The sequence below is a fragment of the Zosterops lateralis genome, assembly GCF_965231275.1.
Source record: "Zosterops lateralis genome assembly, chromosome: 1".
NCBI classification, from domain to species: Eukaryota; Metazoa; Chordata; class Aves; order Passeriformes; family Zosteropidae; genus Zosterops; species Zosterops lateralis.
Window position 1 is genome coordinate 55,030,130 of NC_139762.1, and position 13,277 is coordinate 55,043,406.

General features: G+C 36.7%; 1 protein-coding gene across 8 annotated transcripts in view; it reads right to left on the bottom strand.

Annotated features, from left to right (window-relative positions):
* The window catches only part of SUGCT (succinyl-CoA:glutarate-CoA transferase), a 317,512-nt gene that overhangs the window by 280,211 nt on the left and 24,024 nt on the right, over positions 1 to 13,277 (bottom strand). For all 8 annotated transcript variants that reach the window (XR_014589484.1, XR_014589485.1, XM_083856373.1 and 5 more), the window contains exon 7: positions 531 to 622. Coding sequence is in view for 6 of the 8 variants with exons in the window: in XM_083856373.1 (XP_083712499.1) it covers positions 531 to 622 (92 nt within the window). In the remaining 2 variants the exon portion in view is untranslated. The remainder of the gene's footprint in view (positions 1 to 530; positions 623 to 13,277) is intronic.

A 13,277-nucleotide genomic window follows, 5' to 3' on the forward strand; every position in this document is an offset into this window, starting at 1 on the left:
ACCATCCAGCTATCAACAACATGCCTACTCCAGGCTCTTGAAGTGACCACAAGTGGCCACTAACGGTTTATCATCATTGCCAATTTATTCACAGGAGATTCAAGGTTTTTCTTTTTTTCTTTAATTTTCTGTTTCTTGAGCACTTTTCTTCATCTGCCTGGAATATATAAGTACTATTATTTTCTTTGATTCCCAGAGATAAGGCCTCTTGTTGGAGTCAGGAGGGTTTGCATAAAGGATCACAGAATCGCAGAATGTGTGTAGGTTGGAAGAGACCTTCAAGATCATCAAGTCCAACCCAGCCCTAATATCTCAACTAAACCATGGCATCGAGTGCCATATCCAGTCTTTTTCAAAACATATCCAGGGATGGTGACTTTACCACCTCCCCGGGCAGACCATTCCAGGACTTAATCACTCTTTCCATGAAGATTGAAGGTGTGCTAGCATAGGCTGACTTGTTCCATGTAGCAGCCAGTTTTGGTATACAGCACAAAGATTCTATGACATTTTTAAGTTGTGCACTATACCTCATGCCCTGTGATATGCATGAGACCAGAAACAGCAGCAGCAATGGAGTCATATCCACCTCTCTGAACCATTGGACCAGTCTGACCATAACCTAAAAGAAACAGAACAATTAGTAATTCAATCAAGGACAAGTACAATGAAAACTATTATTGCTCCTCAGCTTTTTTTAACAAGCTGTCCGGATTGTACAATCACTGAATGCTATTATATTCTATTTATTCCTGCACATTTTTAGGAGTAAAGGATTTGGGCTTATCTTCTGTGGGTTGAGGATGTGTTTGATCTTAATTCCAGACAGACTTGTATCCCTTAAAATTAAATTGAATTAAAAAATTTAAAATTTCCTTTTTAATTCACTGTGTCAGCTGAGGTTGGACTCACGTTATTTCAGAGAATCTACAGTATCTCTACAGGCCTACAATTGCTGTCCAACAGGGCCCATCTTGCCTGTGTTATCTCCACTCTGCCCTAAGGATACCTTGAATACCCCAAACAATACTAAAAGCATGACACTATGGTTTGATACACGAATTGTTCCCCCCTCATTTCTGTTACTTTATTCTGTATCTAAACAGAGCTACCTTCAAAACAAAACACTGTTTATAAGAGATGGCAAGGCTTTAGCAAGTACCTAGAATCTGTTTGCCAAGAGTTAGCACCAATAAAATCCAAAATACTGAGAATTTTTACTGAACTACCTAAATATATTGTTCAGCTGTATAATTAACTTAAAATCAACAGCTGTGGCCAGAAGGATGCTGTCTTAATTTTCTTTGAAATAGTCATCATGTTCTTACAAGAACAACCACAAAATCTTCCAACTGACGAGGTCTTGCACAAGCAGCTGCAGAGGTCACTGGAACCAGTGACCACCATCACAAAGGGTGGCAGTCAACAGGGAAGGATCAACATATTTGATTGATGGTTTCTAATATTCCTAATAATGGCAGAGCCCTTGATAATCATATTTAAGCACTTGTCCTCCTCAAAGAGGAAGCCCATTTGAAGCTATTCTCGTGCTCTTTTCTGACATCTCTAAGAGAAATCCCTTGGAGCAGTTACAAGATATTTGTCACAGACAAGATTCCTTTAACTTTAATTTAACTGTAGTTTTAAAACAACATTTGTGATTAATTCTTACCTGTGAGGACAGTGTTCAAATTACATTATATCAACATATACTGCAACGTAAAAATTCCTGATTCTCCCAGATTCCTTTTCATAATTTGCCTGGAATAATCTTCTTTATTATCTTCTTTAACAGACTGAACAGACAGTCTGTTCAGTACACGTGACAGTCTAAACACTGGCTTTGTGAATTAAAGCAGACAATTAAAAATCATTTTTCATTGAGCTAATCTACCTCAGTTCCTCCACTTGCATAATTCATTAATTACTCCTAATGTATAGTATGAGAGGATTATGATGACTGAAAACTGGAGTTAAAGCACTTTGCTACTCCAATTAATAAATAATACCAAGGAAAACAAAATCCACTTATCACACATACTTCCCCATTATACCACAAACTATCTCAATTGCCTGATCTTTTTCTGGAGACATGAGATCCATGTTGAACAAAGCTGTGGAGGAACTCAACTTCTACACTCATTGTCACAGGTAATATCAGAATACTACAGCCAATTCACTGAAGCTCAATGTAGCTTCAAAACAAACAATTTGCTAGAGAACAGTCAACGCTTTTCTTATGGTCAAATCTTTGTCACTACTCACAAGAGATAAGAAAAAGCCTACCAGTTTACCCAGCTTTATTTGAAATCTGACAACAGCCGACTTTGAAATTCCAAAGACAATTCACAGCATTTCCTTTCATATTTACACTCTTAAGTTTGGAGCAAAGAACAGTGTATTCAAATATAAGAGGACTAGCAAATAAAATATGCTGGATTCACTCAAAAATGTTCCAAAGAGCTCTAACTAGGCATACATCATTATCTCATTGGAATGAACTGTAGAATTAAAACCAGTTTACTGTGTGGGGCCACTTCAAAAACAAAATCTTGCTCAATAAAAAAAAAGTACTGAAAACAACTTTAATTGAATAGTGAAAAGCATATTGAAGTAAGTGAGAACTACATACTGGCCTCAATTACTAACAAAGAAAAGACATCTCAACACATCTACTCACACAAATGTTTTCACGAACACCAAACATCTGAAAATTAAACATTTAGTATGTAAACAGAACAACTATACAACAATTTGCAATGTTCTTCTGGTAAGGACAAACATCCAACCCTCAAACACTGAATTCAGGCAAAAAGATGGTCATTTTTCTAGAGGAGTTTCACAAATAAAATTTTTAAACTCCTTTTCACACATTATAACAGCCAGGTTTCAAAATAAAAGGCATTATTTAATGGCTTTCTGGTTAAGTTTAGAACTTGTATGGAGTATTTAATTAGTCTTCATAGGTCACAATAAATTAAAAAGAAAGAAATACATAATTCTGCTTTTGAATTCTGAGTGGACAAAGCTTGTGTGGGGACAAAATCTGCTGTCATTGGAAATTTTTTGCTCCAGGAACTATATATATATACAAGGTTCCTGTAGGAAAAAGTAGAGTTAAATGAGAAATAGCTATTGCTAAAAATGAAAGATCTCATTATCCAGACAAAAAACAAAGGCTGAACGTTATTTTCATGGCGAATGGAGCAACCCAGTGCAGATGTTCCAGAAATAACTATGAACACAAACACAAAAAGCTTGAAGAAGAGTCAAGAGAAAATATTCAGCTTGGTACACAGGTTTTACAGTAACTGTAATATATGCACATATATACATATGAACATACATGTGTTCACAAATATAAATATATAAAATAACTCCCTGGAGATAAAAATGCCCCCTAAAGTTTATGTTTGTCTGAATACCCTGTGTTCTCTAATACTTAATTCATTGTGAAAAGCATAGATTTGCAATTAAACCCTCAAACCTAAATATAGACTCCTGTTAAATAAAATGTAGTTAGTGGTTTAAAGTTTAGATATAATGAAAAATATGGCAAAAAAGATAATGCCAGTTGAATATAGAGAGAATAGATTTAACAGTGATGGTCTTGGAAGATAAGATAAGGCAGCTGATTACACTCCTGCTCCCCTTTAGTGGAGCTTATCACCAGCTCCAGTGATACCAGCTACAGTCAATATTTAAATAGTCTCTACCAGTAAAGAATTTATTTTAGATCCTTAAGTCCAGTGTAAGTATTTTTATTTTGCTGAATAGATTTCAGAGAGACAAAAAAAATTAAATTTTAATTTAATAGAACTAAGTGTTTTCTAAATTATTTCAGCTTGACAGGCAGCATCCTAGATTCTAAATCTCATGTAAATCTTTAGATTTGTATAAAACAGAATCTGCAAGGAACAAAAGAAAGTTGCACCACACTAAACCCCTATCCAACTCCCAAAATCCCCATTCTATACCTTGACATGATTTCTTCTGATACCTTTCACATCCTGACGTGTATAGAATTCAAAATCATTGCAGTATGAGCCAGGGTTCTCTACTGCAAAATGTACATCAGTTTCACAATCAAACTGACTGCAAGACAATAATCCCCAGTTAGATCTCCAACTGCTTCCTAAAAATTGTTATTGTCAAAGCATTATTTAATCTGCCTAGCAAGCTTATGAAATAGCCAGAAACAGAGAATCACAGAGAATCACAGAATGGGTGGGGTTGGAAGGGACCACAATGGGTCCTCTGGTCCAGCCTTCCTGCTCAAGCAGGGTCATGCTAGAGCAGATGGCATAGGATTGTGTTCAGATGGTTTTTGAGTATCTGGAGTGAACGAGATTGAGGGTGTTGGGAAATTTTTTCCAGTGCTTGATCACCAGCACAATAAAAAACTTATTCCTCATATTCTTGGGGAACTTCCTGTGTATCAATTTCTTCCCATTGCCTCATGTCCTGTTGCTTAGCACCATCAAGAGCCTGGCTCCATCCTCCTGGCACCCTCCCTTCAGGTGCTTAGAGACATTGATGAGGGCCTCTCTCAGTTGTCTCTTCTTAAGTCTGAACAGGCCCAGTTCCTACAGCTGTCCGTGTAAGAGAGATGGTCCAGTCCCTTAATCACCTTTATAGTCCTCCAATGGACCCACTCCAGGAGCTCCAGGTCACTGTTTTGCTGAGGAGCCCAGAACTGGATGCAGCACTTCAGATGTGGCCTCATGAGGGCTGAGTAGAGGGGCAGGATCACCTCCACTGACCTGCTGGCAATGCAAATATCAATCTTAATGCACTCGAGGAGAACATTGGCTGCCTTGGCCACAAGGGCACTGCTGGCTCATGGAGAGCTTGTTGTCCACCAGGACCCACAGGTCATGAGAAGTATGAAAGGACTGGCACTGGCTACTCTGTGTCAGTTTAAGGGAAACATGGGCCTTTACCAGAGGCATACAAAGCAAATGCCACAGCTTTCCACCTGCAATCCCGTACCCCTAGCTCAAACATGAAGGAAGAAAGAGACTTTAGCCAATTGGAAAGTTCTGAAAAACAGAGGATGTTAAATAGAGCCAGTAAAGATATATTTGCACATGAAAGTTTTTAAATAATTTTCTTAACCAGGATCTCTACTATCATTCTTCATTAGTCTACAGCATTACACAGTGTATGAATATTCAAAATGAGACATGTTTAATGTGACATAAAAAATCAACATCCTTCTGTTCCTACATCTACTTTTCTTTTAATGTTTGGGTAAATATGACAACGTTTTATAAAATAAGGTGGCTAATACGTAATAATGCAGCTCACAGCTGTTCTAAAATATCTCCAGCTGCTTGATGACCAAATCTTTGATATGGAGAAACATAAGAAGACTTAAAGTGCCTAAAAATATTTCCCTAGCAAGACTGAAAAATAATCATGTCAAGATAAACAGTAAATTATAATAGCACTAAGACACTCATCACTACCTGGGGGCATTGCAGAAGTAACTTTATGCAAGACATTAATTGCAGCTGACTGAAGATTTATTTGGTAAAATGATTTGAAACATATAAATTTCCTGTGAATATTGGCAGTAGATACACATTCTAATTAAATCTAAGAGTGAGATTGCTAGTATTATCCAATCAAATTACATTGGTATTAATACACCATAAGACATTCCTCAATGGGAAATAAATCTTAGCTACTTTTCTAGGGTTGGTGGGACATTCCTGAATGATGAAAGGGGGCCAATTATTCTCAAACATGAAAGTTACTTCTAACACAGCTTACAGTTCTGGGCTTAGTATGCAGGAGCCATGTGATGGCACTCAAGGTTTGGAACACAGTGCAGGAAAAATTATAATATTTTCAGGCATCATGTGGGACAAAAGTTTGGGGAAAAAAATAACATGTCATAACAAACTACTGTTAGTTTATCCACTTTAAAATGGTCAATGTATTTATCACATAAGAGAGACATAATTTGCTTTACAATCTGCTCTAAATAATTTGTTTCTGAGACACAGAAATAAATATTATGAAGCAAGAAAGGTCAGGCTGAAGATTACGAAAAAAAGTAATAACAGTAGAAGTTGCTGGACTACACAAAAGTGTTACTACCCAAATTGCCAAATGTTCAAAAATGTTGCACTAAATTTAAAAATGCTAGCAAAAAACCACTCAACCCACACCTGTTTCCAGAAAGAACTCTGTTAGAAAAACAGACTAATGTCTTCTAATACTTTCTAATACCATGTCAGCTACAACGTAGCTTTATTTCATTTTTGCCAGACAAAAGTGGGATTTTTAGATACATTTATGGCAGGCGTTCTTCATAAAATTTCAGAAAGCAGGCAAAGCAATTAAACAACTTTGTCCCAGACAAAATTTCATATGTCTGTAGATTCTATGCTATTTCAAGATACGTACAGAACAGACATTTGGACACCTTATTTCCTTGCCTATGAGTTACTGATGATACAATAACAGAATTCTTAACATGAATAAAACAATTCATTTTGGCTAGGAGCTCCCTGAAAGCATCTGGGATAAACAGGCACTGCTGTGTTGCAGTATCATCACTTTAGGGACAATCACTCTAAAAGAAGTATTTTTACATAGGTTAGTTTAGATTCATTTGGGATTTTTATGAAGACTAAAAAAATGTTTCTATATTTCTCAGCTTGTTGTGCATTTGATTGGTATTTCATGAAATTTAACAGCCCAGGATAGTGGGTCACAAACAATTTGCACCTTCAAAAAAACAACTAAGAAAGAAGTAAATCTCACAAAATTACTCAATGCATAGAAACTGGAAAAGGGGAACGAAAACTCATTCAACACCTGAAATTGCTATTCTCACTTCTTCAATACAATGTGCTTTCAAGCTAATGGTGGTCTCATAATTAAATCTACAGGACAGCCTGAGTATGATTTTCTGTGTCATAAAAAGAAAGGTCAGCATTTCTCATTATGACCTATGTTCAAAATATTTGTATCACATGCAAGAGAAAACCAAAAGCCATAATTTCTGCACTTCTTCATGATTTGATAGCATGATAAAACTTTATAAGGCCAAATATAAAACACATTGTACTAAAAGGATAGAAAAAAGCAACACGGAGCCATGTTGTCAACACAGAGCAACTCCCTGTAGTTCAATTCCCAGATGACAAATGACATTACAAAAGTCAGGCTGTATAGGATATTCTGAGCAAAACATAGAAAAAATATGTTCAACATAGGCATTTCTACAAATAGGAACTAAACATTGTCACAAATTCAATCCAGATAGATGGCTATCCCTGCTTAATAACAAATTAATGAGAAACACCTTTTGGCTTGTTCTACTGCCAAAAGAAAATATTCAATTAAAGATAGTTTACATCTTTACTTAATAAAGATTAATGAAACAAGCAGAAGAACACAGGCAATTCTCTGCGATGACAAAAGCCAAAATCTAACAGGCGCATTATATGAAACTGCATTGTCAGAGCTGCCAAATGCGTTAGCAAAACGAGTAACGACTTTTAGAAAATGCTTGCCATGTGTTGGTCAGAAGGAAAGGAAGTACAACTTCCTGAATAGGCAGGCTTACAGGAGATCAGAAGAGATATAAGAAAGGTGAAGTCAGAGCAAACTGTCAAGAGAGATGAAAGGATGTTAAAAAAAAATAAGCTTTAAATCAGCAAGCATAAAATCTGACCAATCTGATAAAAACATTTCATTTCCCAACTGATGATTGCAAATGCGTACAATATTTATTGCTTTTACACATGTTGATTTAGACATTCTAACCCCGTCTTTTGAATGAAATCAGGTGTTAAAAGTTGGAAGGCATAGATAAAACAAAGTTGTTAAATCAAACACAAAATGCTATGCTAAGATTTAGCTACTGAAAGTCTAGAAGAGGACAAACAACAGCCTCTGCCAGTTTTTCAACTCCATTCAATTTTCATGTGATCTGGGTAGCCAGCCTCACACAACTCCTCTTAAGGCACCAACCATACTTCTGGGACAGCCAAAGGCCATTTCAACCAACACAAGTTTGGTTTTCAAAAGGCTTTTAATCAGTCTGCAAACTTCTAGGCCATATTTTCTAGCTTTATAACATGCCAAATATCAGTTACAAGAAAGCAGTCCTTCCCTCTATAGCGCAAACTGTAATTACTCCAGAGACGCTATCACTTTCTTTTGCTTAAGTCAATGAAAGTTTAAGTTGTCACTCTGAATTTCAAGGCAGAAGCAGCTTCCCAGTCTAAGTGGGGTCATTCTTCTACATGATCTAAGAAATGAAATGTGTCACAATGACCATTTCTGAAAACAAAATTTCAATTAAAAGCTTTTTGATGATACTGAGATTACTCCCCAAATTTCACTCCCCATCTTAAAGGAGGCTAATAGACACCCAAATTCCCCATCGCTAATTCTGGGTTTACACAAATATTCTCAGCTGAACACACTTAAAACTAAAAAATCACTTCTCATTCCATGCTTGGTACAGATACAGCTGATATTAAGACTACAAATATTTATATAGTGAAAGCTAATATTAAAATAGTGAAGTGAATTACTCCCAGCAGTGTAGCAATGTTCCCCAGAACATCCAGGCTGCAAAACTTGCACAGAAATTAGTTAAATACTGAGGCAAGCTGTCTGTCCTAACCTCTGTGTGTCCTTATCTACTTTGCTAGGACTGCTCTACCCATCCAACTCTGCCACATTATTACAACTCAGGTAAGGGAGCAAATATTTGTGAGAAATATCTGGCTAATCTAGAAATGAGTCAGGAGTCAACAGAAAGACACCACACTTCAGCTCAACAGATATTAATAAACTTACTACTTCTTATAGCAAAAAAAATCATGAAAAATTAAGAACAATATATCTGCAAGGTGTATTTTCTATGAATATTTATGATGCTATAGCAAAGCAGTATAGTGCTAGGATAGCCTCAGAGAAGTCTTATGATAAGGACATGATTATCTATTGACCCCATGACAGAAATGTAAGGTAATTGCTTAATTACACAATTATTTCTCATCTGAAACAGGTGATGTACATTCTAAAGCGGGTATTACCTGAACAGACATCCATTTGCTGTGACTGGGCATAGTTATGTTGACAGACAAATCTGTGCAGCAGTGTCCAATGAAGGAGCTGACCTTGACCAAACACTTCCCCTGGAGGTGGCATCTCCATGGCTGGGAATATTATATACCATGACCCTGAATTCTCCCTCTAAGATCAAATACATAGTGCCTCAGGGGCAGAAGTTGAAGAAATGTATCAAATGAACTCAAAGTCAGTATGTAATTGTTTTTTTAACTTTCCAAATATTTCCTCAAAAATTTTCAAAACAAATCTATAAAGTTTAATCCTGAAAAAGGATTAAGTCATATGGAATGCAACATAGTCTTAGAATTCCAGGCTGTCATTTCAAACCTTTCAATAACTTCAGTGATATTTTTGAGCCTGATTTTAGTTTAGTCTACACACACGAAACATGTAAACAGAGGAGATGTAATAAAATTCATGTTTTGGAAATAAAGGTATTTATTCTTTTCCATTTTAATCTTAAAAGAAGGTCAATTCATCAATAAATTCATTCCCATATATTTTAAGGTCATTATTTTAATTTGACAGAAATAAAAGAAACTGACAATCATATAGTATATGTTCTGAGCAGGCATATGATATATAGCACCCCTTCTTATTGTACAAAGAATATAGTTTTATATGAATAAGCAACTTCATAAAGGTTCCATAAAATAATTTTGGAAGATGCAGTCCCTTTAAAAAGTTACAAAATTTTGGCCTCCTATTTTCCTGTTGAAATGGTGGTCAGGTCACTGTAAGACATGATCACCACGGCACCAGGTTAATCCTTACCCTGACTTTGCAATACCCACAAGGACTCCATTGGAAAAGAAAGCCATCCTCCTCTTAGAAAGCTTTTCTAAATGTTTAATAGGAATCTTTTTTTGCAGAAATTCTAACAGCTACTTCTTGTCCTATGTATAACAGATTACTCTTTTCTCTTTACAAGACCTTTTACTTACAAGAAGACTTATCCACAAACCTATTCTCATTACATCCTTACTTCACAGTAACATTTGCTACTTCCTATGTCCAAGTTTTCTCTACAAGACGACTTGCAGCTCAATGGGTTTAGCTGTTGGCACAAACACTGAGATATAAAATGCTGTTAATGATCAGGTATATACAAAACTGCCAGATACTGACACTATTTTGGTTTCCAAAAATGATAAAAACCAGGCTGTTTTTCAATAGTTTGTCTTCTACACCCAAGACTGTTTTCTTTCTGTTTGCTAGCTACTGACAGTATTTTATTTTATAACAGTATTCTAAAAACACAAGTAATGAAAACCATATGCTTACTTGGAAAACATTTTCAGGTCAACAGCAGCTACTTAGAGTCTTCCTACAAATCTAACAACACCCACAGACAATACCCTGAAAGGGCACAACAAAGACACTGGATCTTTTCACCATTTTAATTAGTTGCTTCTTTGGTGAAATCACAAAACCTCACCATTTGAAACAATGAAACAAACCAAAGAAAAACTCCTGCAATCTTCATGAAGTCCATCAGACAAGGAAAAAAGATTAACAAAACAAGATAAAGCAGATAATAATGCTATTAGACAGAAGATTCCCTAAAAAATTATTCATTTGGAAACAAGCAGAGAAATTTTTAGTAATAACAAAATATTTCATGATCTTTTCATTATCAAAGTCTTCTCTTTGGACTATTAAAACTCAAACACAATAAATACTGCTTTGTAAAAGCCTGCTGCGTGGCTTCTTAAAATGCCCAAAATCTTCCAGCTTTATTTCTGTTAACTTAGCTAGGCACCAGTCCAAGCATAATAGCTTCTGAAAAATAAATATTAAACCATCAGTGAGTGTCTTCAGAGTTGTACTGTGCTGTTCATATCCAGGATTTTCAGTATCTAATCTGGTTTCATTCACTGTAAATTAACCCAGTGTTAAATCTTACAACTCACAGGCTCTCTGTCTGATATTGTATTCTTCATTAGGACAGAATTCAAAATTCTGAAGTTTTCGAGTTTTTTACAAAATACTGCTACCTAGATAGAAGAACAAGCAATAGAGTGAAAAGGCATAAGAAAAACATTACTTTCATGCACTGTTGAAAGTCAATATTTAATATTAAAGTGAGGAAGAATTATGACTGGTTTATTAAAATTTTTATATGCTTCATATTGAACAAAGAACGGGAACACACTGTTTCAGAAAAGCACTCATTTTCAACTGTTTCTTGTTCCTAAACTCACCATATTTTGGACATTCAGGCTATGTGTGACTGAAAAAAATAATAGTGGAAAAATCAGCTAAGCCCTCATGCTAGGATGCTAAATGCCAGTCCAAAAGGGTAGCTCAATCAAACAGGAAAAAAAAAAAAATCAATGCACTCTAGCTGTTGCTAGTGTGTTGATAACAGAAGCAGCAAAATACAAAGACTTACTGTCACTCAGCTAAAAGACCCACCTTCCTGAAGGTGTACAGCAGATCTGAATCCTGCAAGAATATCAATCCAACCAACAGAAAAGGGATTCTGTCAGCTCCCATATATTTCTCAGTAACCCTTTTTTTGATTTGCCACCTCTCAGTCTTCACCCTTTTCATACTTGTTTGGTTACTGACACACTTCAAAAGTTTGGTCTCTGTCAATGCCAGAGCCCTTTATTATTTTAGAAGTACTGGAAAAACCAAATATAGGGCAAATGCAGCTTTCCAGACCAAACTACACTTCATACTAGAATGCAAAACCATTTACGGAGAAACATCTCCAAGAACAATTTTACCAGCAAAAGAGAAGTTTTGTCAATATAATAAAGTATTTGCTAATGGCTTCTGCCAAAACAACTAAACCAGTGAGCATTAGCACCTCTTCACAATCCTGTCCAGCACAGCTGCGCTGACAGAAGCCTGTTGTATAGAAAACAGCCTCTTGCTCAGTTCCAAAAAGTTTGTCAACCAGCTGAATTTTACAGAATCCACTTTTGAATAGACTTGTTTCGGCCTATGCTAATTTTGCAAGCAGGAGAGAAAAACATAAACCCACCAGCAACAGGAACGTGCTTTAAGTAGGAAAACTAACATTTGGTTCTGCATCTTGACACAGCACAACTACATTAATCCTGTAGAAGGAGATATCTTGAAGTTTGGTTTTATGGTAAAACACCCAAAAATTGCAGCTTTGTAGTACTTATATTTCAATCACTCTAGAAATGAATATGTAGGAATTTTTTCCGTGGATGGCAGGGACAAGGAACTCTGCACATCTGAGATGCTCTAGAAACACGCGGCTTTATTATTACAAGGGTCGTGGGTAAAGCGGGCCTGCTTCAGCCACCAGCCTCGGCTGGAGCAAAGCCCTAAAAAGAGAATGGGGGGAGAGAGTGGTGGAAGAGAGCTAAGGGGTAAAAACGGGGCAGGAGCAGGGGAAAAACGTGGGGAGAAAGCAGGAGCAAGGGAGGAGAGAGAGAGGAGAGGAGGTGGGCCAAGAGAGATAAGGGAAGAAGGGTGAGAGGGCCAAAGGAGAGAGGTAAGGGCAAAAGGTAGGAGAACCAGGACAAGACAAGAGAGGGGAGAAAAGGGGAGAAGAGCGGAGAAGAGAGGAGAAGAGCGGGGAAGAGCAGACAAGAGCGGGGAGGAGAGGACAAGAGACAGGACAAGAGCGGGGAGGAGAGGACAAGAGAGGACAAGAGAGGACAAGAGAGGACAAGAGAGGACAAGAGAGCGATCCTCTTGTTACAATACAATATATCCTTTTTTCTGTTGAATATTCTAATTCACATTGACCAACCGGCGTGAGATACAAAACCTACAAACTTTGCATGCAGCCTATAAGAATGACTGCATTACCATGTCATTTTACTCTCTATAGACTTCTTTCTTATGCATTTGTTCCTGGATGTCTTTGCCAAGGTGGAAAGGCAACATTCTTGTCCTTTTGTCAGCTTAATCACCGTCTTCCTGCCTGCCAGGCTTACATCTCGAAACTGGCTTTCATTCCTATTTCACTCAGGTTTTACATCTACAGTATTTCTTGCCATGCAGTCATATTCATAAGTCCTTCCTGTCCCATCTTTCCCAACATGAATACATATTTTTGTGTATAGTACAGGTTAAAAAACATTGTTGCCATCACCATTAGAAAAGCAGAAAACCTCCAAATTCAAGTCCATTTTGTTTCTCCTCCAATTAAAAGCTACCAAGTTTAATTGCTCTGCAACACA